At 40.5% G+C, this 27,897-nt stretch overlaps 1 protein-coding gene across 2 annotated transcripts; it reads left to right on the top strand.

The window, feature by feature from the left end:
- The first annotated feature begins 1,583 nt into the window (after positions 1–1,583).
- On the top strand, positions 1,584–27,897 carry LOC140256508 (ADP-ribosylation factor-like protein 8B). Of its 2 annotated transcripts, XM_072345051.1 has the most exons (7): positions 1,584–1,951; positions 5,345–5,425; positions 19,715–19,788; positions 20,556–20,649; positions 22,709–22,776; positions 24,631–24,701; positions 27,484–27,897. In XM_072345051.1, the coding sequence occupies exons 1-7, from the start codon at positions 1,763–1,765 to the stop codon at positions 27,531–27,533; spliced, it is 627 nt and encodes a 208-aa protein (XP_072201152.1). In that variant the 5' UTR covers positions 1,584–1,762; the 3' UTR covers positions 27,534–27,897. The 2 variants fall into 2 exon arrangements, with proteins under 2 accessions (XP_072201152.1, XP_072201153.1); XM_072345052.1 differs by lacking the exon at positions 24,631–24,701 and having other exon boundaries at positions 1,643–1,951; positions 27,484–27,694.

Raw genomic sequence — 27,897 nt, 5'->3', positions numbered from 1 at the left:
AATCTCTAATAAAAACTCCACAGTTCAGGAAAAGACTAAATTATACAATCCTTAGCAAGAGTCAGTCTCAGGTATGAGCAAACAATTGTTTCAGTTACTGAAACATATCTCCAGATTGATAATTTAGTTCATAAATATACAAAGCCATGCAAATATCATTAAAACAAGCATTAGAAAGAGCAATTCCCAACAACGAAAGCATGACTGTAGCAGATTCAATGATCGCTCTTTTTAGCCCAGCACCTTGCCCCCCAGATGGCTGTTCAACAGTAAGTAGGAGATAGCTTTGAAACAAAGGGATTACTTCAATCAATGGCAGCAACTTAAGTTAGTTAGGAAGAAAAATAAAATAAAGCCTCTGGTTGTTTGTTTGGGACTCAGCACTTAATAAATGTCTGCACTCCTCCAGACTTTTATTAAAAAGAAGCAATGAAAAACAACTCTCTAGCATCAACACTGGGAGGCAAGGCCAGTTCCTAGTCCTATTTTCTTCTTCTTCTTCTTCAGATGTTTAAGTAAATTTACAAGGGTGAATAAGTATCTGCAAAAAAATACAATATAATAAAATAATAATAATAATAAATCACAAAAATACATTATGAGTCATTTTGGCTGTATATACAACCACCAGAGCATGAAAAAGCATAAACATCTGTCACCTTTAAGACAGCCCAGACCAGTTGCCCTTGACAGTAACACCACAAGAGCTTCAAGGTTTTGTGGTTGAGCAGATGTAACCAGTGAGCTTTGTCACACTCGGCATTTCTAAAATGATGAAATCTGCCTCTACAAAGAGCTATAATAATAATAATTCTGAACAGTTTGATGAAGATGCCAGGTTTCAATATGGAAATACCCATATTAAATTTGTAAGTGCTTAGTTTGTATATGGATGAACCCGGAATTGGGACCTCCTCGAGCATCACGCATAATTTAATTGACAATTTCTGAGCTTGACAGCAGGATGCAGGCAAAGTGTTAGGTCTGTATTTCTGGGGAAAACAAATCTAAGTGTGTTAGATGTCACCTACCCAGCACAGGCAAAGGAGAATTCCCTGCAACACTGCACATCCTGTCATCAACAACCACACAGAGCAACCAACACAGAGCAAACATCTCCTGTTGAGGCGAGGAAGCGTGTAAGGGAACTGACAGAGAAGAACCCCAACGAAGATGTGGTAAGCCTTGGAACTTAACGTCTGTCCCTATACAAAGGACGGGGAATAGACTTCCACGGGAAGAGTGGAAGTGCCAAGGCTGTGAGAACTGTCACCGTAAAAGGCGGACCTACAGCATTGGACCTGTGAGGAGATGAGTCCACCAGCTCTCACACTGAGCACTCGGATGGCCCCGGGCAGAATACGCTCAGCCCGCGGCAGCCCACTAGGCCCCATAGGACGCCCCCGCCTGTCACCCCAGCAACCAACCCCTCCCGCACCTTCATCCTCCCCACGGTCCATCCCGACCCCTCCGCCATCTCGCGGCACAGCCCTTCCCCCGCCGCGGGCGGGACCCGTCACACCACGCCGCAGACGCCTCCCCGGCCGTCAGCCCAGCCGCGGCCACCGCCTCCTCCCCGCCGAGCCCCCCTGGGCCGGGCCAAACCCCTCCCACGTCTGCAGCAAGTGGCAGCGGCAGAAGGGCGGCGGCGCCGCCATCACGTGAGACCCCGCCGAGCGCTTCGTGCCCGCGCCGCCTCGTCCGCCGCCGACCCCGGCCCCTCCCGTCCCGCTGCGAGCCCGCGGCCTCGCCCCGCGCCGCCATGCCCAGCAGCGAGGCGGTGCCGCTGGGGCTGGGCGCCTGCCGCAGGTCGGGGGCGCTGGCCGGGATGCTGGCGCTCGTGGCGCGGGTGCTGGAGTGGCTGCGCTCGCTGTTCTGGAAGGAGGAGATGGAGCTCACGCTGGTGGGGCTGCAGTACTCGGGGAAGACCACGCTGCTCACCGTGCTGGCGGTACGCTCCCCGCCGCCGCCGGGCAGGGGCTGGGGCGGGGGCTGGGGCGGGCGGGCGCTGCGGGAGGCCGCCGGGGGCGGCGGGCTGCGGCAGCGCCTTGAGGGCCGCGGCGGGCGGAGGTCTGGCCGCGCGGCCGGAATCGGCCCCTTCGCTTCGCTCTCCCCAGCAACAAGTGCGGGCTGCGCCTCCGCGGCGGAGCCGTCTGCTGTCATGAGATCGGCGCAGCGGGACGGGTGGGGCTGTCAGCGGCCGTGATCCTTCTGCAGCTTCCTGCAGCCTCGAGCGTTTACGGCGGGCTCGGATGGGGGTGGCATTTTACACAGGAGAGGAAGAAGATGCCTCGCGTGCCGCGACCACACAACGTGAACGATGCAAATCAGATTTCCGAATTCTTGCCCCTCGGTGAGAGCTGACCGTTCATGTCAGTGTATTCCAGATTAATTAGCGATACACTGTGCTTCCTCCAGGGCCTTAACTTTCCCTTTGCTAGTTTCTCCCATCAGCTGCATCACATCCCACAGTTCCCTGATGGCCAGTCCTTCCCTAGCATTCAAGTCCAGCACACCATTCCCTTCACATTGTAACGATGGGATGGCCTTGCTGCCTTGTTCAGTGTCTGCACTGACACCTGCCTTGACATTTTCCATTCTGTCACCATGCTGAAATACTTTCTGATCTTTGGTTGATGTGCTGCCCGCCCTCCTGGTGCACCCTTCTATCTGCCCCAAAGCTTTCCATCAGAAGGTTGCAAACAAGTGACATTACGTCACCTGTTCCTGCTGATAATGAAGCTTGTCAGTGGTGCTGTTTCCTCTGAAGTCATCAGCTCTTCACTGTATTGCAGCTTCACCTGCCACGAGGTGGGAGCATCCAGATGTTGGACAAAAGCAAGAGTAGGGCCTGCAGTCAGAGACTGGGAAATATTGATGAACACAAGCATAGGGCATTTGTTGTTTCCTTCACATGCATTACAGGGAATAAAAGGAGATGGTGAATTAGTGTGAGCGAAGAAGTTGAGGGAGATTATAAAAAGGAATGGGGTGGGGAAAGTAAGGCTAGCAGTGACAGTGTGCTTTGGTGCTTTGAGGCACATCTGTCAGTAAACATAAAATACATTAAATTCACATGTTTGTTAGTTCCAGGTGGTCATAATAACACAGACATCTCTACTCATTATCCATTGGAAGCGTGCTTAACACAGCAGGCTCTGCTGAAGAAAGAGAAGACAATAGATTGTATTGTTTTTTGAACTGATTTCATAAAGGGAGCAGGGGATAAAACAGCATTTCAGAGATCTCAGTGCTTTAACACTAGTGTGCAGTATCAGACTTCATGCTTGTAAATGCCCTCTCCTTCAGACTACACCTGTAGAATGACGTACATGGTTGTCATCTCATGCAAACCCAGATGTGGTAACACTCCCAGATTCTGCAGGTCTGATTTTGTCAGCATCTCTTTCAAATGTATTCTGCAAGGTGCCCATGTTTTCTGATTTGAGATATGTCACAGACGGCAGTTTTTGTAGCTTTTGGATTTTTTAAACTGGAGATCGTGTGCCCTGATAAACACCAAGGAGGGGTGGTTGAAGAATTTGTAACTGATTTAGGATGAGGCAGTAGATGTCAGTTGATAAGAAGATGGCAAACAAACTGATGATGGGCATGTGTTTGTGTAAGTGTGGTTAGCATGCAACAAGGGGAAAATAACCATTACAAAACAGTGAGTACTTGTACTCATTGCGGACTTCAGTGGATCATAAAAACAAATGATAGGAAATAATTATTTTTCCCATTGTGCAGCAGTATTCTGGGTTCATCTTATGCTACCATCCAATAAACATGCTTTAGAACAGTCTCCTCCCTGATAGAGCCTTATTTAGTCCTCTTTGGTATGTATGGTATTGGATGTAGTGTATGTTTTGTGAACAAGGTGGAATCCTGACTTTTTATGCTTTGCCTAAACATTAACTTGCTGAGTTGGTATCTGCTTTTTTGAGGCTTTCCTGCTCCTAAGTAGTGATATCACATCCCCACAGTTTATGTGCTAGGAAGTATGTATATGTCCACACAAATTTTGTCCTCCACAAATGCATATACTATATAATTCAGCAAAATAGGCCAAAACCCACTGCAGCAGGTTGGTAGCGAATTGGCTTTGTCTTACTGCATCCTATTAAGAACTTCTGTCACTGCTGGGTGTGTCTGTCTGTAAGAGACTGCTGGTGCATTTGTCTTCACTGCTGCTGCTGACAAGTCACTGAAGCAAGGAAGGAGAAGAAAAAGAGACTTCCAGCAACAGAAGATGGGGATTATAGGTAGTACAGAATTTCGCAGTGAAGTTCCCCTAGCAAAGATCAAAGAAGTAATTAATGGAATTCAGTTCTTTCCTAGGGGATCAAATTCCAAACTCCCAAATCACGGAGAAGAGCACATAGCTGACAAAGGCTATATAGGTTTTTAATCCCAAATTAAAAGTAGTCTTAGTTTAACAGACACAAACTGGAGGTACAGTGTGTTCTCAATCTGCCATAAATGAGGAAAGCAGTTGTAGAAATCATGTAGTGAGCAGCAGTAGCACTAAGTATAGCTGGTGACAGTATGGGGCTGTGAGCTGCTGCTGTTTTGCACCTTGCAGCTCTGATCGTCTGCCTCCCAAGTGGGAGGGCCCTGCTAGAGGATGTTTGCTTCCCTCATTTGTATACCAACCTGTATGCTGAAAAAATAAAGGTTACAAGGGATGATGGAGTGTGGGAAGGTAGAAACAAAAGGATGGTGGCAATTCCAGGAAGCACCATCCTTCTTGTCAATGGGTGACTGGAAAATCAGGACTACTGTGTACATTGCAGACAGCAGGGCCTGTGTAGGAAGTCTGTGTAGAAAGAGTTGTTAAGTAACCTGGGTCATATCTTAATCCACCACTTGTGTTGAGGTTCAGTCCCTTATATATGGTACCTTTTGAATGAGTTGCACTTTTCTCCTGAAAAGCTATCTTCTGTAGTGGGTAAATTTTTGTAGGGTTGGAGGGGACCTGCAGTGATCATTGAATCCAACCCCTGACTGATGGGGAAAAATTGGGGTGTAGTCTGTTTTATTGTATTTTGGCAGTCTTGCTTTCTGGTTTGCTGAAGAATCAGATGAGGAATAATCTGAAGTCTCATGGTTTCTGGGGTGATCTTTGTCACCGAGGAGAATAAAAGATCATTTAAAGGGACTGAAATGAACAGTCTTTGGCGTGACAATGCATTAATTGAAGTGCTGGCCAATGCTCTCTTGTGGAAAATTAATGTGGTGTTTTACTGTGTTTTAAAATAAAAAATTCTATTTTGCAAATGAGAAATTCATCTGCTTTGTATCAATTATTTTATAATATGGATATTTTTTTTTTGTATTCCAGTCAGGACAGTTCACAGAAGATATGATTCCTACAGTAGGCTTCAATATGAGAAAAATAACAAAAGGAAACGTTACCATAAAGGTAGGTGTGCATGCTTGCATTGATATAGAATGTATAATTAAAAGAGAGAGTGATAAGAATTTGTAATGGCACTGTATAGAAAGTTGTTTTTTTCAGGCGATAAAGGATCAACTATCTGTTTTTGTAGTTCAGAAATTCTTTTAAGAGCATATAGTTATACATTCCTGTGTTATATTAATATGTATTATTTCATGATATCCATGCCAGGTGAAACCTGGTGCTCCTTTGGATTAGAAAGGTCATAAAACTCAGAGATACTTAGGGAGCCAAGTGGACAACCTGGAGGTGCCTCTCTCTTGTACTCTCTATTCCTTTCTCACAAATCTAAAGGTAATCTGAAGCAATTTTCCTGTTAACTTTTGAGGCTTAGAGGAGAATGTGTTTTAGCTCACGTTGTGTTAGCTATCAAGAAATAGTACATCTAATCTATCTGAACTATCTCTTAGCGCCCCTTTACCCTCTAGACGTTGAGAGATATACATACTGCCAGTTTGGTTGTAATTCATAGCATAGGCATCGAAATACAGATAAATCACTTGCATTAAGGCTCTCTCTGATCAGAAAGGGAGTCAGATTGATTAGCCTAGCTCAGATTCATAACTTCTGTCTAAAATTAGGCGAAGAGAATGTAGGTTTTTTCTTTTACCTTGACTTTTCCCTTCTTGTCCTTCATTTTCTCTCCTTTCTTGCTCAGTTCTAAAGGTGTTCTTTTTCCTTTGGGTTGGCATGTCTCTTGTACCTAGGAATATTTTCTGAAAGTACCTGTAATGTGAAATAAACAGTTGTAAGCTATCTACCCACTCACTTTAAATGATGAGCAACTAAAGGCTGATAAAAGATATAACTGACCTCTGTTGCTTGGGAGATGTTAAAGCTGAAGTTTAACATTTATCCAAAACCTGAAATGACCATAGGGATATAGATATTATGACTGCCTGTCTGTTTCAGGTGTTACTTTCTTGGTATGCATTTTCAAAATCTCATATATCATATGAGATTATATATGAGATATCATATCTCATATATCTCATAGGGCGTTTCAGATTAACTTTGAAATTGATTACCCGTGTAAGATAATCACTAGATGCACTACAATCACCTGTTTATTGTAGTTCCTAGTAAAGCCAGTCTTTTGAAATGTGTTGAAAAGGGTCTAATGTTAGATCCAGTTATTTACTTGAAGCACTTCAACCCCCTTTCCAGTATGTTCTCTTGAGATTCACATCAGGTTTGGATGAAATAATAACTCTTAATGCTATTCATGATTTAATCTGATTTTAATTTCACAGGAAGTTTTGGCAGAATATCGAAGATAAATTATGTTGAATATCTTAAAACTAGGTCCAAAGTTAAGGCTGTTAAGGCTTAAAAGTGATATGGAGTAAAACGTAAAATAAAATAAAATGTAAAATGGAAGAGAATCATTATTGCTGTGATGCCCTAAGTTCTATGTCTTCATTTACAGTCAGTATGGTACATGAATACAGCCTGCTATGGGGGACAATCTGAGCATATGCTTATCACAGAGCAGGTAGAACAGGAAGACAAAGTAGAAACATAGAAGTATTTTTAAGTCTGACATTTCCTGAAGATGATTGATAGAAGCCTAAACGTTTTTTCTTCTTTTTCTTCAGTAGAGATGGTGGTTGTGTATTCATGGGCTTAAAAAAGTGAATCTGTTGTGTGATGAGCACTGCAAATGTCTGTGTTGGGTGGCCAGACCCTTTTAAAGTATGTTGTCACAGGACACAAAAGTATGTGATAGCAGGAAGCAGTGTCCAATTTAATAAAGTAAATGCAAAGTATTATACCTTTATCATGTTTTTATTAAAATATATTGTAGCACAAAGAGCAGGAATTACATGAGTAATTTTTCTGAAATGTTGATAGAAAACCTTCAAAAGAATTTTTGTTTCAAACAATTTATGTAGGTAAGAAATCAGGTGTGAGTTGAGAGCTCTAGAAATTCAAGTGTGCAGTGGCTCTCAGTTTTATGGTTTATTCCTAAAGGTAAAATTTCTCATTATTTTTCATGTAGTTCAGTATTAGTCACGTGTGTAGAAAACCCTTATATTTATGTGTCTGTGTGTAAATCCAGGGTTGCCCTGTCCCACATGCGGAGTCTGGCACTTGCTCTTGTTAAACTTCATGGTGTTGGCGATTGTCTCAACTCTCCAGGCCACTCTACCCTCAGCTTTTCCTAATTTACTGTTGTCTGCAAACTTATTTAGTATGTATGCATTAGGGTCCTACATCCAGGTCATTTGTGAAAATATTAAAAGAGAACTGACCCTAAAGTTGAGCCTGCTGAAATCTTAGTAGTGACTGGCTGCCAGCTTGATGTAACCTTATTTACTAATACCCTCTGGGTGTGATCCATCATCCAATTGTTCACCCATTGCATTATGTTTCTGTCTAGCTGTGTGCTGAATTGTTGTTTTTTTTCTGGAAGGATGCTGTGAAAATCAGTATCAACTTTTGCTGAAACTCAGAGAGATTACATCAGCTGGTTTCACTGGGTCCACTAGGCGGATAACCTGATAAAAAGAGATTAAGTTTATTGAACAGGACTTTCCCCTTGTGTTGGCTGTGAGCAGTGACTGTGCAGTCTTTCAGGCATTTTTCAGTAACTCCCAGAACAGTTTTCCCTCTAGATCTTATCACAATCATCTTCTCTTAGTCAGACATGCTCGCTTCTTTCACTACCTTGTTTCTTTATGACTCATCCCACTGTGCATGTACATGAAGGTCAGTCCTCTTCATTCCTCAAAGTAACTGCTCCTGTGAATCCAAGAGAAAGCAGCAAATGTCCAGGAGTGGATGTCAGTGAATGACGGGTGGAAAAAAGAAATTCTAGTCTTGAGTGCCTCTGTTAATTAAATGTCTCCCAATAGCCATCTACTACTGCTGATCAGAGATTTGAACTGTAATGTAGAAAGAACATGCTTAAATGTAATAGTAGATCTGTGCATTCCTGTTTATCTTCACTCCAGTTTAAAAAATGCCTTTTAAAGCAGAATCAGAGCTTCTAAATAGCTTTCATTTGGGCTGCAAATTCTATCCAAACTATATTTCTTGTAGAGGGAGGTGAAGTCAGTCCCTTTTCAAGTCAAAAAATAACCTTTTTTTACACCTGCTCTTCTGCCTGCTTCTAAACCTGAGAAAGATATTCCTTACAGTGGGGACAAACCAGACTTCTGGGAAAACTGAGGGGCAGTCAGGTGAGGGTGGTAGAGGCTAAAAGTCACATTTTACTATCAGCTTAAGTAGATCACAGTGTGAGGCTTTACATTCTACTTTAAACATATTCATACACCTTAGTACTTCTTTCTGTCAGCACTAGTAATCACATAGCAAAGCAGTAGTGATATCAGTGTAACTGAGGTAGTTGGAAGCAACCTCTTTAAAACAAAAGTACAGTTAACACTCTGGCTAGTGGGCTGCCAGAGTTATGTGTTCAATACGCGCATGTAGACTGATTGTGAATTTGTGTGATTGTGACAGTATTTTTAAAAAATAAAAATTGAATGCTATATTGTTAGAACTTATGAACTTTGAATTATTTTAAACTTTTCTAATCCTTGTGATTAATTCATAATTCATATTAGCTATAAAAGAGAATTTATGAAGAAGTCACTGTCTGTCAATACCGAAAGCATGATTGATGTGCTAATTATATAGATTTTATCTTCCACCACCCTTTCTGTTAAGAAGTTTTTCCTTCTATCCAACCTAAACTTAGCCTGTCACAACTTAAGGCCATTTCCCCTTGTCCTGTTGCCTGTTAGCAGTGAGAACAGATCAGCCCCACTCTGCTATAATCACCTTTCAAGTATTTGAAGAGATCAGTATGGTCTCCCCTCAGCCTCCTTTTCCCCAGACTAAACAGCCCCAGTTTCCTCAGTCTCTCCTTATAGAGCGTATTCTCCAAGCACTTCACAAGCCTTGTTGCCCTTCTTTGGACCCGCTCCAGCACTTCAGTGTCTTTTCTTTATTGAGGTGCCCAAAACTGGACACAGTACTTGAGGTGAGGCCTCACCAATGCCAAGTACAGGGGCAGGATGACTTCCCTAGTCCTGCTCACCACACCATTCCTGATACAAGCCAGGATACCATTGGCCCTCTTGGCCACCTGGGCACACTGCTGGCTCATATTCAGCCAACTGTCCATCAGCACACCAAGGTCCCTTTCCGTCAGGCAGCTTTCCAGCCACACCTCCCCAAGCCTGTAGGGTTGCTTGGGTTTGTTCTGGCCAAAATGCAGGACCTGACACTTGGCCCTATTGAAACACATACAGTTTGCCTTGGCCCAGTGATCCAGTGTATCCAGGTCCCTCTGTAGTGCCCTTCTCCCCTCAGGCAGATCAACACTCTGTCCCAACTTGGTGTCATCTGCAAACTTACTGAGGGTGCACTCAATCTTCTTGTCAAGATCGTTAATAAAGATGTCAAATAGAAGTGGCCCCTGTTCTGAACCCTGGGGGACACCGCTCATGACTGGCCGCCAACTGGATTCAACTCCATTGACCACAACTCTTTGAGCCCAGCCATCCAGCCAGCGCAGTATAAGCAGTACCTTCCAGTTGTGCTTTAACTTTGCTTCCAGATTCATCCAGGAAAGGATTCTCTCTGTTTTAATTACTCCTAAACATCCATTTTATGATATTCTCATTACGTCTGCCTTGTGACACCACTGATCAAAGAAGTCCGCAACTGTCACAGTCAGTAAATAGTACTAACGTTCAACCATAGTAATCTATAAGAGATTATCGGTAGGATAAACAATCCATGAGTATGAATTGCCTTTCAGTTCTGTTAGTTTCTGTTTTTTTACTACAAGCAATAAGGCTATGATTTGATGTGTATGCATAGAAAATATAAGGACAGTTGTAGTGCTATACTGGTGGTACTACGGAATTGTCAGACATAACAAAATGAGAAAGCTGTTGAGAAAAAAAAAGTGAAAATGAACAGTCTCCTGAAGTATTTTTTGAGCCAGGATCGTTGAAGTAGGTGAAGAAAAAGACTGATAATTTGTACTGAAATTGATATTCCAAGATAAGCGTCATGGAAACATGAGATGTTTTTGAGTTTCTGTGCAACTATGCCCGATTCCAAAAGTCATACAGTATGAAAGGTTTTACAATACAGTTGGTAGGAATAAAAGGATAATACGAATGCTATTAAAAATTAACTGGGTTTGAAAACAGTATTTAGTTTGGAAACCGTTATGCACAGGAAAATAATTTATCTCAACAAGTTCTAATTATCTCTATGCGACAGTAGTATATAGTGAAAAGAGGAGGATATGGCTGTTCTGCATAAAAGCTTACTTACTTAAAAGCCTGTCAAGAAGTACTTACAAGTCACAATTCCTCTATTTAGCTAAATTGTTAAAATCTTAATAATTGCTGGATAACATTTCTAAAATTATTTTACTGTGAGAAGAATGACATCATTTGTTGATAAGTTGATGGCTGGATAATACTGAGGGGGATGCGTCAGCAACAAAGAGGATGATTGTTCTCAAGCACCAAAAGGCTATGATATACATATATATACATGATATATATATTTGTGTGCCTCTGGTGGCGCAGCGGTAGAATTCCCGTTTGCAACACCAGGGGGCCCGGGTTCGAATCCCCCCCTGTGGAGCAGGGGGTAGAAGTGCCGCTCTGCTACACAGAGGGCTCGAATCCCGGGAGTTGGACTCGATGATCTCTAAGGTCCCTTCCAACTCGCACAATACTATGATACTATGATACTATGATATACAGCCATCAGCTACTATGATACTATAATATTAAAGCATTATTTTACTAAACTTGTGATGTCCTTGAAATGTGGCAGGAGCAGTGTTCATGGTAAGCAGGTTCTTGCATCCAGCCAGGTCTCAGTATGCCGCATAAAAGAAATTAAGTGTAGTACAAGAGTGAGGCTGAGAAACTATCTGGGTCAGAAAGTCATCAAGGGAAAAAAAAGAGGTGTTGAAGGAAGGCTGGGACTGATTGCTTTAGGAAGAGAAAGTTACACCACCAAAACGTGGGTGGTAATAATCTTTCATCTAGTTTTTTGCCATACTTTAATTTAGGCCACAAGAAGGAAGTGCTGTGCTAATGCAGCATCATTGTCTGGTTTCTTGACTGCAGTTTTGTGTCTAAGTTCTATACTTTTCCAGAAAACAAGTCTACTTTCTTCCTGTTTTGACAGTCTCTTCCAGAAGCCAGCAGATTTAGTCTCATATTTAGTCTGTCATTTTAGAGTGTAAAAGCGTGGTGACTGGCATACTTGTGTGTATGAGTATTTATCTGAACCACACGGGGAGAAAAATAGTGATTTATGTTGGCCAAAAGAATAGAGAGGTGCCAATACTATGTGGTCTGTAATGTGGCTCATGTGGTTGAGAGTGATAAAAATCATAAAGCTCTCAGCTCTAACCATCTACTGTCAAACTTTAGTGTGGCCAGATATTTCATAAAACCTCTCACCTTTTATTTCCAAAACAAAATGGGAGGAAAAGAGGAAATGTTTGATCAGACACCATTTAGAATCCAAGCAGGAAGCTTAATGGATTTTAAGGCTGTGGTCAGAGGTTTTAATTGCAAAAAATGTTTGTCATTTGCTGAGTGATTTGATTTTGTTGTATTGTTCTGTTTTTGGATTAGCTGGATGCTTTTACTCTAGTGAGGTTTACTGTTCAGTAAGCTAGAGAACAGATAGAACATTTAACATATCGTGTTCTGAGACACTCAGAAGGCACACATTGCTGTTGTCATAAATGTTTGTGAAACTCAAGCTAATCAAACCTTTGATTCTGGCGAATCTCAGAATGAGTTCTAGAATAAGCAATAAAAAAGAACTATAGAAACACAAGAAATGCATACAGAAAAAAGCAACTTCAGTTTCCCTGCTGTTTCACTGTGCTTTAAACTTACTGTCTTAAAATTGCACCAGATAGTTTCTGCATTCCACTGGGTAGTGCAGCCTGGTGAGAACTCGAGATGTGGAGGTCGGACTGCGGTCACCCCGGCTGCCACCGCTAGAGGCCAGCCTCTTTCCATGGCAGCTGCAGCTTGGGCAAGTGCCTGAGGGCCAAACCAGGCATCTTGCTGCTTGCTGTTAGCCCTGATGTGATGGAGAACAATCCCAGCTCTGTGTGTTCCTTTCTTGCTTCCTTCATTGCTGCATTCCTTCCTCCTCTATATAGCTGTTTTCAAGTTTCTGCAGAGATATATAACCCTCCTGCTTTTTAATGTTTTCATCCTACAGTTAAAAAACAGCTGCTGCTACACCATCTCACATGTCATGCTGTAATACAACCCTGTGACTGTACTGCTGGTACATCTCCAGCAGATTCTCTGCAGGTACTGGAGTATTCCATATGGTTTAGGTCCATTTGAAAAGGCTCTATCATTTCTGGGATGATGTCAATCAGGATCACACCACATCAGAAAGTCCAGTCACTAGTGAGTAGCTAGGGGGTGTGTAATGTCTTCATTAATGTCTCATGGGACAGATTGCAGCCTGTGCAAGTTTGCCAGTTCTCCCAAACTCAGCAGAGTGGTAGATATACCATGTGGTCATTTCATCATATAGAAGGATCTCAGCAGGCTGGAGAAATGGACTGACAGGAACCTGAAGCACTTCAACAAAGGGAAGTCTCAAGTCTGAACCTGGAGAGCAACAACCCCAGGCACCAGGACATGCTGGGGACCAGCCAACTGGAAAGCAGCTTTGTGGAAGAGGACATGGGGGTCCTGTATTTGTCAAGTTAAACATCAGTCAGAAGCATGTCTTTGCCAAGAGAAGGACAGTGGTTCATGAACTACATGAGGAGAATTATTGCCAGAAGGTTGAGGAGGGGGAAACCTTCATCTCTCTTCTGCATTGGTGAAACCATGCCTGGACTACAGTGTCCAGTTCTCAGTCAGCTGGTACAAGTGGGATGTGAAGCTGCTGGAGTGCAGTGAAGGGCAGGGAAAATATTAAATCACTGTCCCATCAGAGAATTCTTTGAGACTGTGCATGGGTTCAGTTGTGTGCTGAAAAGAATGTGAGTTAGGATCATGTATTTGGCAGAAAGATCTTCACTGGTTGGGCCAACACACGGGACCAGATGCCAGCATCCTCAAATATCTCACTGGCCATTCAAAGTAACTGTTAGGACTCCAAAAAATGGGAACAGTTGATCTCAAGGAACTGTCTCAATTGTCTAAACCAGCCTTGTGCTCTGAGGTGAATCTGGTGTTAACCCAAATATCTCTGAATAACTGTTTCTTAAAACTTGGTGTTCCATGAAGAGGGTTCTACGCTATACCTTGTTTTTTGTCATGCACTTTCACTCTCAGAGTTAAAAAAAAGCTTTTTCCCAGTTTCTGGAATGATTTGCCATCATTATAGATTGAGCTGCTTTGTTATTCTATGTCTGACAGCCGTAAAGAACTGCTCATTTTTCTGTTCTTGGGAAACGTTATAATAATCTATTTTGTGTTGGTGCACTCAGTTCCTTCTGTCTGAATGTGGGTGTTGAACTTGTGCGTGTTGAATCTCAGCTGCTGTATTTCAGACCATCTCTCAAGTTGGTCCAGGTAATTTAGAATTCTGATCTTCTTTTAGCCATTCCCAGCTTGAAGTTTTCTGTAACTTATATAAACATGTGTTCTCTTCCAACATACTGTTGGGACGCCTGGGGACCATAAATGCTGGCTCTGATTAGTTCTCTCCTCAGCGGCTTTGTCTCATTGACACATGCTGAGAGTCTGTCATAATTGCTCATATTCCAGAGGTAAGAGAGCAAGGGGGACAGACAGTGGGAATTCAGTGGAGTTAAAGTTTGCATAGGAGAATGTCTTATTGTTGTCCAGTCTACCAATATTACAGTAAGTTTTTCCAACACATGCTCTGTTGTGCATCCCACTAGTTTTTGCTGCTGAGCATGTGCTCATTTTGCGTTCGTGGTTGTGTGTTCCTCAAGAACAAGTAAAATTAATACTGCAGTAGTTATCCATCGGCTGTTAGGAGCTCGCATTGTCCTTGTCTCCGGTCTCCTTACTGTTGGTCTTCCACATGCAGGTTCTGCTCATAGCTTTTGACCTACGTATGCTGACCTTCACCAGAATCTCTTGTATTTTGATGTCTGGACTCTGGCTTGTGATTATGTGAGGACTAGTCGTGACCATCCTGAATCAAGGCTTTCTGCCTGGGAGAGAACACAGGATGGAGAGTCCAGGATGGATAGGCTTCTTGTGTTCAGGAATGTGTTACATCTTCATTAAGGGGGCTGCCTGAGCTCCCTGGTGCCCTCCTGCCTTAGAAAACAGTGTGGATATAAGCAGAACTGAATTCAGAAAATGGTTGCTGAGAACAGACTTCGCTCCAGTGTCCTATTTAAACTCCATCAGACACTGTGCCTTGTGTCTCTTCAGCCATTTTGTGCTGCACGTTTGGTTCTAGTTCTCTGCTGACAGTGCAGTGCCATGATTAAATTAAATAATTATGAATGGTGTGAACTGGGCATACAGTACATTTTTTTTTTTTTTTTTTCTGCCTGGCATGACTAAAATAAATTACCTAATTGCAAAAATGTTTAAAAGTTGGGCGATATCACCAGGGAGGGGTGACAGCAGGGTTCTTTGAAGGACCAAGGCTGATTTCAGAGAACAGGGTGTTCCGGGAAGTATTGCCTGCAGAAACTGTAGCCATGTGCCTTTTTTTTTTTTCATCTGTGAGGCAAGCGTTAAGGTGTTTGCAAAATACAAAGTAATAGACTGACTACAAAGTCATAGACTGACTACAATTATGAGAACTATGAGTGTATTCTCACTTCTGTAATGAGCTACATGATTAGTATACTACAAGTAAGGCTCTCTAGTTTGTATTTCATTCAGCTCTTTCTATTCTTCCCAGTTAGACAAGAAAGGAGAATGTTACTGAGTGAACATTCCACTCTAGAATAGGTGGCTGTTCAGGACTTTTCTCCCCTAACCTTGGCCACAGGAAAAGGAGGAAGCCAACTGGAGCCATTTGCCTAAACTCAGTGGGAGGCAGTGGGTCCTTTGCAAGAATGGTTCAACTGATAGGTGAGATACGTAAGACAGATGACATCTTTTTCTACTTTAGCTGCCCTGAGGGAGCTTCAGATGCTAGTAACTTGGATGAGATGCCTACATTTTAGATGGCTGAAATTGCAGGAAGTGAATTCCCTGCTTTCCAGTTACTTTTTGTCATTTCACAGTGAGTTGGCTATGAATTCTGTCAATGTGCTTGCTGTGTATGTGTGAGCTCTTTAAGTTACATATCAGTATACCTGGATTTGTCTGTACACAATATGCTGCTGAATGTTGTTCATGCTACCTTATTCTGCCCACATATTTTTCTGTATTTAGAATTTTCTCATCTCTAGGTTAGGTTTTATGGCTGATAGTTTCTGACTATATGCAACCAGAAATACATATTTCTACATTCAGGTACTTATAGTGTCAGATTGAGCTTGCAAGTTAGGATGGTTCAATGCCATCAACTTTACATCGGCATGAGGATTAAGCTCTTTTAATATTGAAAGAAGCTGTAGTCACTGCTGGCAAGCCTAGAGTGAAATACTGTCATCCTAAAGAAAACATTGCTTATGGTCAGCTGAATAGCTGAACAGCTGTCAGCCTACACAGGTCTTAGGTACTGTGCCCATGCATTAACATGAAGACAGAAATGTGTCATTGGGCTCATCTCAGTCTACAAGATAAATCCCACCCAGCATGTCAGGAAAAAAAATACTACTTATCCTTTCCTGCAACTTTCTCAATAACTGTCAAATCTTCCCCCAGTTTAATCTATTTAAAAGAAGCACAGCTGGAGTGTTAATGAGCCTCCCCATAACAGAAAAGCTTTTGAAAACCTTTGAACATAATCCATAACTGCATTTTTTCTCAACTGTCATGATACACCTCTGTGCAAAAGGAAAATATTTGTTTCTTAAACACAGCTGGTATCTGCAGTCTTAGTGAGGAGCCTTAAAGCCGTACAAACAAGAGACATACCCAGAGAGTTTCCTCTTTTAAAATAGACTGACTGAACAGATAATTGTAAGCATTGTGGGAAGTGGCAATTCTGAAGAACAGGGATTAATCATGTTTACAAATTAAAACATTTCTTTATGAGAGTATAGACTTACAAGCATGATAGGAACTACTGTTCTACAGGTATAGATGGGAACCAAAAAAGTAGTGATTTATAAAATGTTACAGGAATTAGAATTTTGGAATACAGAAATACACAGAAATGAGATTTAGACTAAAGAACAACTTAAGATGTTAATCTCTTCTGAAACAATGGAACTGGGTATAAAAGAAACGTCTTATCTGTGTTGGTCATTCTATAGGCATTTTGTGCTTCTTAACGTCAGCTGATCCGTGCATAAAACTACCCATTATACGTTGTGAAAATTTTATTCTGGAGGGATCAACAAGAACCATGGAAGAAGTTGAAGTCCGTTCTCTTTTTAAAATCAGTGAGACAAAATTAACTTTGCTTTTTGCAGCTAAACTGATATCCTGGACATTCTGTTGGTAGGGTGTAGTCTCCTACCTCTCCCAGAATGTTTTATCTGTGTATTACATACTGAGGTACAAAAATAAGTAGCACACAAAGCATGCAGAGCTCATGCATGAAAACATCTGTAATGCCAGCACATTTCTTTCTCCTGAATATAAGGTATGGTTCTGTCATTTACAGTGAAAATAGTGTAGGGCAGAGATTCCGTGTAGTAAAGAGTATTAGAAAGTTAGTCCTAGCAATGTTTTAATTTCATAAATAAGGAGGTAATTTTTTACTTCATCAGTTAATTTTCATTCTCTAATTAAGGCAATTATAACTTGATGCAATGATAGAAACTTGGTTTGCACGTGCCATTAGGAACACCTCATGTCCTTCATGTTGTACTTTTAATGAATAGCTGTAAGCTGTAAGTGAGGGAAACTAACTGGAAATGACTTATCTTTCTGTTGTTTCAAGGTGACTCTTTCTCCTAATGAGAGTAACACTTGTTCTGCAGTGCGTTTTAATACATTATACATACAGTATATCATCAAACAAGGACAGAACCAGTATTTCATTATCTTGTATTTGTTTTGTGATTAGTTCAGGCCACTTTGTCTTCTGGATTTTTCTGGCTACCAGGAATAATGGCAATCTGTCTCCAGGAATCTAATCCTATTACTGGCTTTCCCTATCTTTTTGCCCCTTGTTTTCTCCTCTGATCTACCAAGAAAGTAATTTGGTTTCTTTCTCCAGACACACAGATGTCACCAGATGGCTACAGTTAGTTTCAAGGTCCTGAAGAGTTATTGGAGTAATTAGTGTTGATGAGAGGTTTGTCATCCAACTATAATATTGAACAGGGTACTCATCTCTTTCAAGCTTTAGGAATAAAAGGTTTATTTTATTAAGACTTCTGAAATAGCACCTCAAATGTCAGTGCCGATCATAATTGATACCCAATTCATGTTTAGAAGTTCACCCAACTCTCTTTAATGTGTAAAATTCTTAATCTTATAAGAGGGATCAAAGGCAGTGTACATTTATGTGATATACTAATGTTATGCCAAGAGGAGTGGTAAGATAATCAGTCACGGAATGTGATCTATGGACTGTGGCATGAAGAAATATAGTCCACATTAATTGAAAAAGTCCTTAATCCAAGGGTGTATTGTCTGTTTTATATTGTCACGGCAGCTTTAATGTGTTTTGATTTAGAAAGCATAAATACAAAAGCAACTCCTAAGGAAATTTGGAAGACATAAACTTTTGCTTCTATGCATATTACTTGCAAATTCATTTTGGGCTGTAATGGATATGCCTCCTGGTTTTGATGTATGGAACATATAACTTTGATAACTAAATCATGTGAAATAAGGGGTAATTCTCTTGGTCCTTGGAACAAATTCACTCTTTTTATTTTTCAGTGTTCATCAATATTTTAATAGACACGTTGCTTGTAATACAACATATATGTTGCAGTCTTTAGATGTAGCTGCAACAGCTGCATCAATGTGTAGTCCTTGCATCCACAATTAGATCCTTTCCCTGCTATTTTGATCTTGGATCTCTGAAACTGTTCATTTTCTTCCACCAAATTTTTTTTTTTTACAAGTGAAGTAGATGTAATTCCTGTATAGAAGAATAACGTGCTAGCCCTCTGATGATAAGGAATTCACTGTGATTGTCTGATGTTAACAGTAGGTGTAAGCATTTGCAGGATTGGAGTTTTATAAAATCCTAACCAGAATTTAGGTTTCCTTTTCTTAAGATTCACTTGTTAATCACTTCAGGCCTATTTTACACTGCTGTGTATTTTCTGATTCTAATCTGCTAATTCCTGTGCCTTTTAATGAACATCTAAAGAACAAGTGGGAGACCTGAGGTTCCGGAGTTCCCTATAGTACACAGTCCTTTATGTGGACATGCTCTACTCTCTGATTAGTATCCTTCTTTATCTGACTGAGGACTTGCTGTATTCTTATTTCAGGTCTCCCTAGCCCCGTAGAAGATGGAACTCCATGAATGTTTTCATTCAAATAGTGAATGAAATCATAGAATTACCCAGGTTGGAAAAGACCTTGAAGATCATCAAGTCCAACCGCACCCTAACCATAGTACCCTAACTCTTACAACCCTCTGCTAAATCGTATCCCTGAGCACCACATCCAAACGTCTCTTAAACACATCCAGGGAAGGCGATTCAACCACCTTCCTGGGGAGCCTATTCCAGTACCTAACCACCCTTTCTGTAAAGAAGTGTTTCCTAACATCCAACCTAAACTTGCCCTGGCGCAACTTGAGGCCATTTCCCCTCATCCTGTCACTTGTCACCAGTGAGAAGAGATTTGCCCCACTCTCACTGTAAGCACCTTTCAGGTACTGAAAGATGGCAATAAGGTCTCCCCTCAGCCTCCTTTTCCCCAGACTAAACAGCCCCAGCTTCCTTAGCCTCTCCTCATAGGGTTGATTCTCTAAGCCCTTCATGAGCCTTGCTGCCCTTCTCTGGACCTGCTCCAGTACCTCCATGTCTCTCCTGTGCTGAGGTGCCCCAAACTGAACACAGTGCAGGACTGACTTACTCGTTGACTGGAAGGTGCTAAGAACACCATTTTCTCGAGGACAGTCTAGGAACTACATTCAGGCAGTGTAAATGCAATGTGCATGTTGCATGGAAGAGTTCTTTTGTTACGCTCTTTTCTGTTAGTACTGTATAGTTCAAAAAAAGGTTTGGGCCTGGTGTGTTTTTATCTTTTCCAGGTATGGGACATTGGAGGGCAGCCAAGGTTTCGAAGCATGTGGGAACGTTACTGCAGGGGAGTCAATGCAGTTGTGTAAGTTGTTTTTTTAATCTTAAAATACCTTGCACTTCTGTCCATCTCCATTACTTACCCATTTCTTAATTGTGCTGCTTTTCTCTTACGGTGAGATGTTTAACTGAATTTAGTGATAACATGAAAACAAGAAGGAAGCATAAACTATGCAGCAGCCTTCTTTCTGGAAGCTGGCTACTACATCAGCATAAAGCAGAATTTAAGAAGAAAATACTTGGATTGTTATAGTGAGTTACTTGACTTTACGCATTAGAGTGACTTGTCTTGACTTCACTGACATCTGGATAAAAGAAATACATTATGCAGCTGGCAAATTATTTCCTATGCTTGCAATATTGTTGATTCCTAGCACTCTATATTGGTACAGATAGAAGTGTATTTAATAGAGTCCATTCTCTCCATCCATTTATCCATTACTCTTTACTGCTTCACTGATGTTAGTTTTTTGAACTGAAAATAAATACTGTTGCTAGAAAAAGATGCTTTTAGAAAAGTCTATAATAGGATGCTTAGGTCTGTCAAACCATTCAGTGAGAGGACTCAACACAGTACAAGTGATGTGTTTTATACATCCTGTGTTCCAGATATATCAGAAATTGTATGTTCCAGTTTTGTGTCTTCCAGTATTAATAAGTGCAGTGTTCATACAAATCAGGAGTGGCTTAATGCTGTTATCAATATGAACACATTTGTCACATTACAGAAGTTTTAATGCATCTTTCTGTAAGTGAAGGACAGTAGCATAAGTATCTGTTTTCCCACTGCAGTTACATGGTGGATGCAGCAGACTTGGAAAAAGTAGAAGCTTCAAAGAATGAGCTGCACAGTTTGATAGATAAACCGCAGCTGCATGGAATTCCAGTACGTATTTTGATTTTTATTGTTCTTATCTGACCATAGATGGTGTAGTCTTAAATCCCTGTGAATGTGTTCTCCTAGAAAATACTAGCTTAAGTCTGATGCAGCCTTGATACAACTTTGTAATATTTTTTCACAGGACTTAGCGTCTTATAAGAGCAACAGTGTGTTTGTACATTTCTAGTCTAAAGGTCAGAAGAAATTTGCAACAAATTCATTTTCACATTTGGCATTACCAGATAATAATTATTTCCTGACAGTCCCCTTGTCGACTGGATTTAAACCACTGACCTAAATATGTTTGTGGCAGTATCTTAAGATGTGTGAGATTTGTCTTTCTGAAGGTTGTCAGATGCTAACATAGTCACCTTTGCTTCCAGAGATTGTGGAGGAACTTGACTTTTTCTATCTTGACTTCTTTTTCTGAAAGGGTTCTGAAGGGTGAGGTGTTGAATAATAATCCTGCTGAAATTCTGCAGAGGAATGATGGATTTAGAGATTAATGTCGTTCAAAAATGAGGGAGAACCCCATGATAGGGGTTGGAACTATGCAGTCTATAACGTCCCTTCCAACCCAAGATATTCTATGATTCTTTGATTCAGTGATTCATTGAAATGTAGTCTGTCATTTGAGACCTGTAATGAATCAGTCTAGCTTTGATCTTAATGCTGACATCACCAAATGAGTTACTGTGTTTGGTTGTAAGAAAGAAACTGATAATACTTACAAATGAGGGAGAACTTAATTGACAGCTTGATGGCTCTTGTCTTGACTGTCTTTGTGAGCAAGTATGTGGATGCTCAGCCTGGTGCAAATGCTAGAAGTCATCTGAGGAGGAGTGGACAGAGAGTCAACACAGAGTCTACTTGAAGTCACCAAGAGAATAAAATTACACAAATGCCTTTGTCTGAGAGTTTTTCAAGTAATTCTTAATTACGAAGTTTGCTGTGATTCTGTTCTTATGTGGTACTTACATATTGAACAAATCCTACAGAAATCTGCGGTCATAGTGGGTGATGTCTTTTTGTTGTATTGTCTGTACATACTGATTTATTTTTCATTGTCCCTTCCTTGACAGAATATGTCTCTATCAAAACTACCTAATTAAATTTCTTTGCTTTTATGTGTTATGATACCGCATTTCATTTGCCCAGCTTGACCAGTACAGTGCAGTAATGTATGTTTAACTTATTTTTATTTCATAGTTAGTAACTAATATTAAACTTTCTCCTGTTTATTTTAACTAGGCTTTGGCATTTTCAATTTTAAGATAACTTTATTAATCTGACAGTGTAAATAAGGGTTTCTTTGTGTTCCAGTTGCATGGGAATTAATGAGACAATCATTACATTGTCTGGGAACTGAAACACATCCGTAAAACAATAATGCAATCATAATGTAAAAACTTTGTTGCTTGTTTTATCTTAGAATGTACTCAAACCATTCATTTGACTTTCACTTGTACTTGAGGCTTTAAGTGTATTGTGTAGGAAATTTAAGTCTGAGCATCTGCTTAGTAAATTTTCTACATTTCTCAGACTTCTTTTGTAATGGTTGTTGTTTTCATGTTTTCTATAATGGGTGTTCAAAGGGGAGGGAAAGGAATCAGTCATTTAACTGGGGTAAGGGTGAGCTGTGGTTTTGTTGCCTGACTAGTATACATGCATTAAGAACCAGGGAAGTAGAACTGTATTAAGTGGTTTTGAAGATTCAGCATTTATTGCTGGGGTCATACTTCTGATGTGGTTCTGTAGATTCAGTGTCTACTGGTGGCTTTAGTGCAGTGATGAGTGCCATTTTCCAAGTTTATGTTTCATGCCAAATCCATGTAGGGAACTTCTGATACTGATGCATCCAGAGAATATTAGAGATATGCACCTGGCTGGGAAGGATATTTCCAGGTTGCTCACACAGACTTTGGTCAATTTGAGTATGCTAGCTATTGTATTGGATGTATATATATTTAGCTACGATATCCTAAATATTGGCAATAGGTGGCAAAATACAGAAATAAGCTGTTATTACCCATGGATTAACAGAAATATAAATTATTTCTTTCAGGTGTTAGTCCTTGGAAATAAAAGAGACCTCCCAGGTGCACTGGATGAAAAGCAGTTAATTGAGAAATTGTAAGTAGCTGGACAATGTAAAAAGATGAAACACTATGAAATAAGATATATAAGAGAAAGTCTTTGGTAGTCTGTGGCAATAGTGAACTGTAAGAGATATTCCATTTTGCATTCTCAGGTGCTCCACTTCTAGAGCTGCTGGCACTTGAAATAGCAATCTAGGCTAATAGCTGACTGCAGGAGATCTGAACCTCTCTTTGTTATTATTTCAGTTGTGTAAAGTTATTTCAGATAATCTTGCTCTTCAATTGCTGAAGGTAGAACTGCTAGAGATAGTAATAGGATCACTTCCCAGAGTACTCTGTAGTGGCAGTTTAGTGCTCAAATGGCATTACAGCAGAATCTTTTCAAACTATTGCCTATAAATGTGAGCAATTTGGATATTTTTGACGTGTATCCTAAGCATATATTCATGTATAACAGAAACTAACATAAATTGTTGCATTGCAAGGGTAATTTTAAATGAAGTAAACAATTTTGTAAGAATGGATGGTATAGCAATAATTTTGCAGAATACGTTTTTATATCTCAGTTCACCTAATTTTAATCAGTAGGAAGTAAAGCAAAGCTTTCTGTTCAGAAGGATGGTTCAAAGGCTAAGCAATGGAGAATCAGGAAACAGAATCACATAATGTTTGGAAGGAACCACTGGAGTTTGTCTAGTTGAGGTCCTCTGCTCAAGCGGGGCCACTAAGAGCCCAATACATTATAACACTTTGAATACCTCCAAGAAGGAAGAGTACACAACCTTTCTGGGCAGCCTTTTCCAGTGCTCGGTTACCCTTAGAATAAAACAAGCTTCCTGAAGTTCAGTTGGAATCTCTTGTGTTTCTGTTTGTGCCTGTTGCTTCTTGTCCTGTCACTCTACCCCACTGAACGGAACCTGCCTTCATATTGTTTACAGCTTCCCTTCAGTTATTTGTACACATTGATAAGATTCCCAACCCTCCCTAAGCCTCAGGCTGAACAGGCCTTGACTTTCTCACTTTTTCCTTGTAGGAGAGATGCTCCAGTTAATAATTTTCTAGTCTGTTTTTTGGAGCCTCTCCAGTGGCTCCATGTCTTTCTCCTACTTGGGACACTAGAACCAAACACAGAGCTCCAGATTTGGCCTCATCAGTGCATAGTAGAGAGAAATGGTCACCTCCCTTGACCCACTGGCAATGCTACTCCTAAAGTAGCCCAGGTTTGTGTAAGGGTACATTGCTGATTCCTGTTCAGCTTGAACTTCCTGGTGCTTTTCTGCAAAACTTCAGACTCTTCCCAGTGCTTCTACTTGCCATTTGCTCCATGAATCATCTGTTTCCTGCATGTTCCTTTCACTTGTGTGAGGATAAACAAAGAAAAAAAAATAAATAGAAAAGTGTTCAGAAATGCTAAGGAGGTGTAGGGACATTCCCATAATGAAACTGAAGTAAATTAAGAAGCAACATCTACCTAACTGTAGAGGCTTCCTTTCATTAGGAATTGGGTCTATTATCTTTGTGTGTGATATAATAAGCTTCATGAAGAATGATGCTGAATACTGTTGCTTAATTGCGAGTGTTAATAGAGCTAAAAGTTTTGAACAAGTTGAACACTAAATCAAGTGCTGTTATTCAGTGTAGAATGTTATTGTCAGCTCATTGAATTCTGCTTTTTTATTATTCGCTATTACATCGACTTAATGAGAAACTTAAATGTTTGAAATGACTTTATAACCTTAATGTCTTCATAATTAAGAAATAATAATTTAATGTGCTATAGCATATTTTAAAAATCTAATATATGAGAGTATAATTTAACCCACTGAATAAAATGCAGGAAACTTCTCTTGCCCGTTTTTTTGATGTTAAAACGTTTTTTGTTCTGTAGAAACCTTTCAGCTATTCAAGACAGAGAAATCTGTTGCTATTCTATTTCCTGTAAAGAGAAGGATAACATCGGTAAGCTTCTTTTTCTCATCACTGTATGCTTTGGATCAGATGTTTAGAAACATTAATGAGATTTTAATATTTAGCTCCCACATGTACTCGAAAATCTCAAATTACTTTGAAAGACTTTGTTGGAAATATCGCCTTCAATAGTGTATCTTTTAATATATAATTATATGTAATTTAAAAATCGCTTGTAGGGTAATTCAGTTCCTAAGAAGTTAAGAAATAAGTTTGGCAAGGGTCTTGGAAAAGCAGGTTTAAAAATGAAATGAACTGAACCCCTCACAAAGACTGTTAATATTGAAAGAAATAGTAAGTGGGTATGAAGGCCTCACAGTTATTAGGTGGTACTTGGTAAATTTTAATAAGTGTTTCTCTATATATGTGATCTTACTTTTAAAGCAGACCTTATATATGTGCACATGACTATAGGGTGTTCCTCAAATAGAGTGACTACTGCTTTTGTCCTACTGAAGATATGCTGAATTTATCCTAAAGCCTGCTGGGGACCTATGAAAGCCACATGAAGTCTCTCATATTTAGCCTTTGCTTTTTACCCTTCTCAGTCTTCCTCTTTCTTCTCTTCTTCACTTCCCTGTTCCTGTCCTCTGTTACATTCTCCCCTTCCCTCTCTATCCTATGGAGACAGTTGAGCTCACTTGGCCACTGCAGTGAGCGGGAGGGAAGGTGGGCCGGGCAGGCACTTGCAGTGCTCGGCTGGCATGGCCTGTGCCACCCATCTTCCCTGCGCAGTGCTGAGACAGGTGATGCTCACTAGGACATGTACAACCCTCTAGGTATTTCTAGCTGCACTAGGCAGTGACGAGCAGACCAGTCATAGGTTCCCTTGGATGTGGTGTGTATGCTTTGGGTGCACTGGTTTGAAGGGGACCGTGCCTGGTTTCGCTCCAGCTTGAGTTGTAACCATTATTTCTGAGTAAGGGGAATGCACAGAATGTATTGTTAAACTTGGGAAGAATAGACTTAGGGATATCTTTAAAGGGCAGACTGAGTTGGAGGCAGGCCTAAATTAGCAACAAAATGAAGGAAGTAAAATACAGGGTAGGCAAGAGATTAAATCTGAGAGTAGAGGACACCAGAAACTGGATGTCTCCAGAAATTACGTGGCTCCCAGTTAAATAAGCACAGGTTTGTTCAAAACTCGGACTACATTTCCCAGTTCACCTATGTACCTTCTTCACCTTCAAGTTTTATAAATGCAGTGTCAGATCCTCATCAAATTGTCGAGGCTTCAGTGAAGAATCTCAGAGTGATACTGTAACTGGAAACTGTATCAGGCAGCATCATTTCTGGAAGCATTCTGGAGAAAATAGGTTTTAATCTTGGTTCAGTTGTGTGAATGGCTTGTGAGGAAAAAAGCATGCAAAAAAAATTACGTTGAAATTTGCAAATGGGAAGCTAATGAAAAGAATGGTCACTAATGCAGAACAGTATAGATCACTTACCTGTGGGAGTCCTTAGAGTGGAAATAGGAAAAAAAACAAACATGCAAACAAGTCCTGTCTGAGAATCAGTCAAGTATCTTCCAGTGTAACATTATGCCTAGGAAAGCTGATCTGGTTTCTGAATATTGGCACAGGGAAATTAAAAAAAGGGGGGACTGGTTGATGTGTATCACATCCATTTGGAATTGCATGAGCATTACTGGAACACAGTGTTCATTCTGTGCCATTTCTTGAGGAAGACCTGGGAAAGCGAAAAGAGATTGAGCTATAACCTGGGGAGATCAAAGGACTAGCAGGTATCATTTATGATGTAAAACTGTGATAGAAATGTATTTAGCTTATTAAAGTGATGAAAATACTAAGCTGTTAAGGAGAAGAGTGGGAGCTGTCCTCTTGCTCCACATTTATGATTGATGTCAATGCAGTGGAACAAGAGAGTCATTTTTCAGTGCAAACTGTAACCTAACTAACGAGCCTCATCAATGGGTGTCTGTGAGGTGTCAGTTTCTGTGTCCTGAGAGACTGGGGAAGATTAGTACATAGTTATTAGCTTTGGATGCTCTGGGATGCTTTTGTCTGTGCGCTCAGTGCCTAAGCTGATCTGCCAGGATACTACTGGAGTGCCATCTAGAATTTAGCACAAATAGGGCGAAAAATTTAAATTTGAGGGCTACGGTGCCTGCCTTCTGACATCCTTCCTACCACCCCGACAGATGTTGCTGCCTTGAAGCAAAAACAACCGATCTGCTCATGAATCAGTTTGTAAACTGCTACAGTCTTCAGCTCAGTGCATAAGTTAGTATCAGGAGGGGGACCAATTTCAGCTGTCAAATTTTACTCCAGTGTTCCATGTCTTTCAGAGACCTTGGGCTCCTAGAATCTACTTAAATAGCTTCTTAATGCCTTGTCAGATGCCTGCCCTTCTCTTTTCTTCCGGTCATATATTCCTGCCTTTGTTATCATACTGCATTTCATTCCAGTCTGGATTTTACAGTACATTCTCTGGTCATTTTAGATCTTTGCTTTTCCAACAGTTCTTTATCTGTAACGTAGAAAATTTGATGCAAGTCATCATATTTTAGGGATATAAAAATGCATGTAATTTAGAAACAAAAAACAGCAAAAGAGCCCTGCAGTCTTGAGTACTCAGTTTCTAATTAGGTATGAATGAAGGTCTGTGGTTACTCAGTTTTTTTTTTTAAATTATTTGCTTTTTTAAATTATTATTATTTTATATTTGGATTAACCTGCTTGTGCTGTGCTGTCCCTCTAAGCTCTGCGGACAGACTGTTGAGTTTTTCATTTTGTTTTATCTATCCTGGCAGACATAACGCTGCAATGGCTTATTCAGCACTCCAAATCAAGACACTGTTGAAGAAAACTTGCTGAAGATAACTCCTCTTTCCCAATCACTTTGACTCCTATCAGCTATATACAACTGAAATGATAAAAGAATGCAGCTGCGTACTACCAGGACTCACTTTGATCATATTTGTTAATGGAAATAAAACTAAACTATAGCTTGTCTTTCCATTTTGGTTCTGTTGTGGTTTTTTTTTAATTCACATATTTGTTTGCCTAGATGAAATTCCTGAACGCCTTAATACAAGATGGAAAGAAATCAGTGCTTTTGAGGGCTGAGATGTTTGAGTTTATGCATGTGAGTTGTCAAATAGTGGTTTTTGTTTGGTTGTTTTTTTTCTAACTTTAAACTGAATAAACTGCACAGTGGAAACAGA

Source organism: Excalfactoria chinensis, chromosome 1 (genome assembly GCF_039878825.1).
Source record: "Excalfactoria chinensis isolate bCotChi1 chromosome 1, bCotChi1.hap2, whole genome shotgun sequence".
Lineage (NCBI taxonomy): Eukaryota > Metazoa > Chordata > Aves > Galliformes > Phasianidae > Excalfactoria > Excalfactoria chinensis.
The sequence above is the reverse complement of the archived record's forward strand: the minus strand, read 5'-3'. Positions and strand labels throughout refer to the sequence as shown.

Bases quoted from the DNA above. Each gene is read 5' to 3' on its own strand.
- LOC140256508 (XM_072345051.1), top strand. From the start codon at position 1,763: ATGCCCAGCAGCGAGGCGGTGCCGCTGGGGCTGGGCGCCTGCCGCAGG. The intron at 1,952-5,344 runs GTACGCTCCCCG...TTTGTATTCCAG, and splicing joins CGCTGCTCACCGTGCTGGCG to TCAGGACAGTTCACAGAAGA. The intron at 5,426-19,714 runs GTAGGTGTGCAT...TATCTTTTCCAG, and splicing joins AAGGAAACGTTACCATAAAG to GTATGGGACATTGGAGGGCA.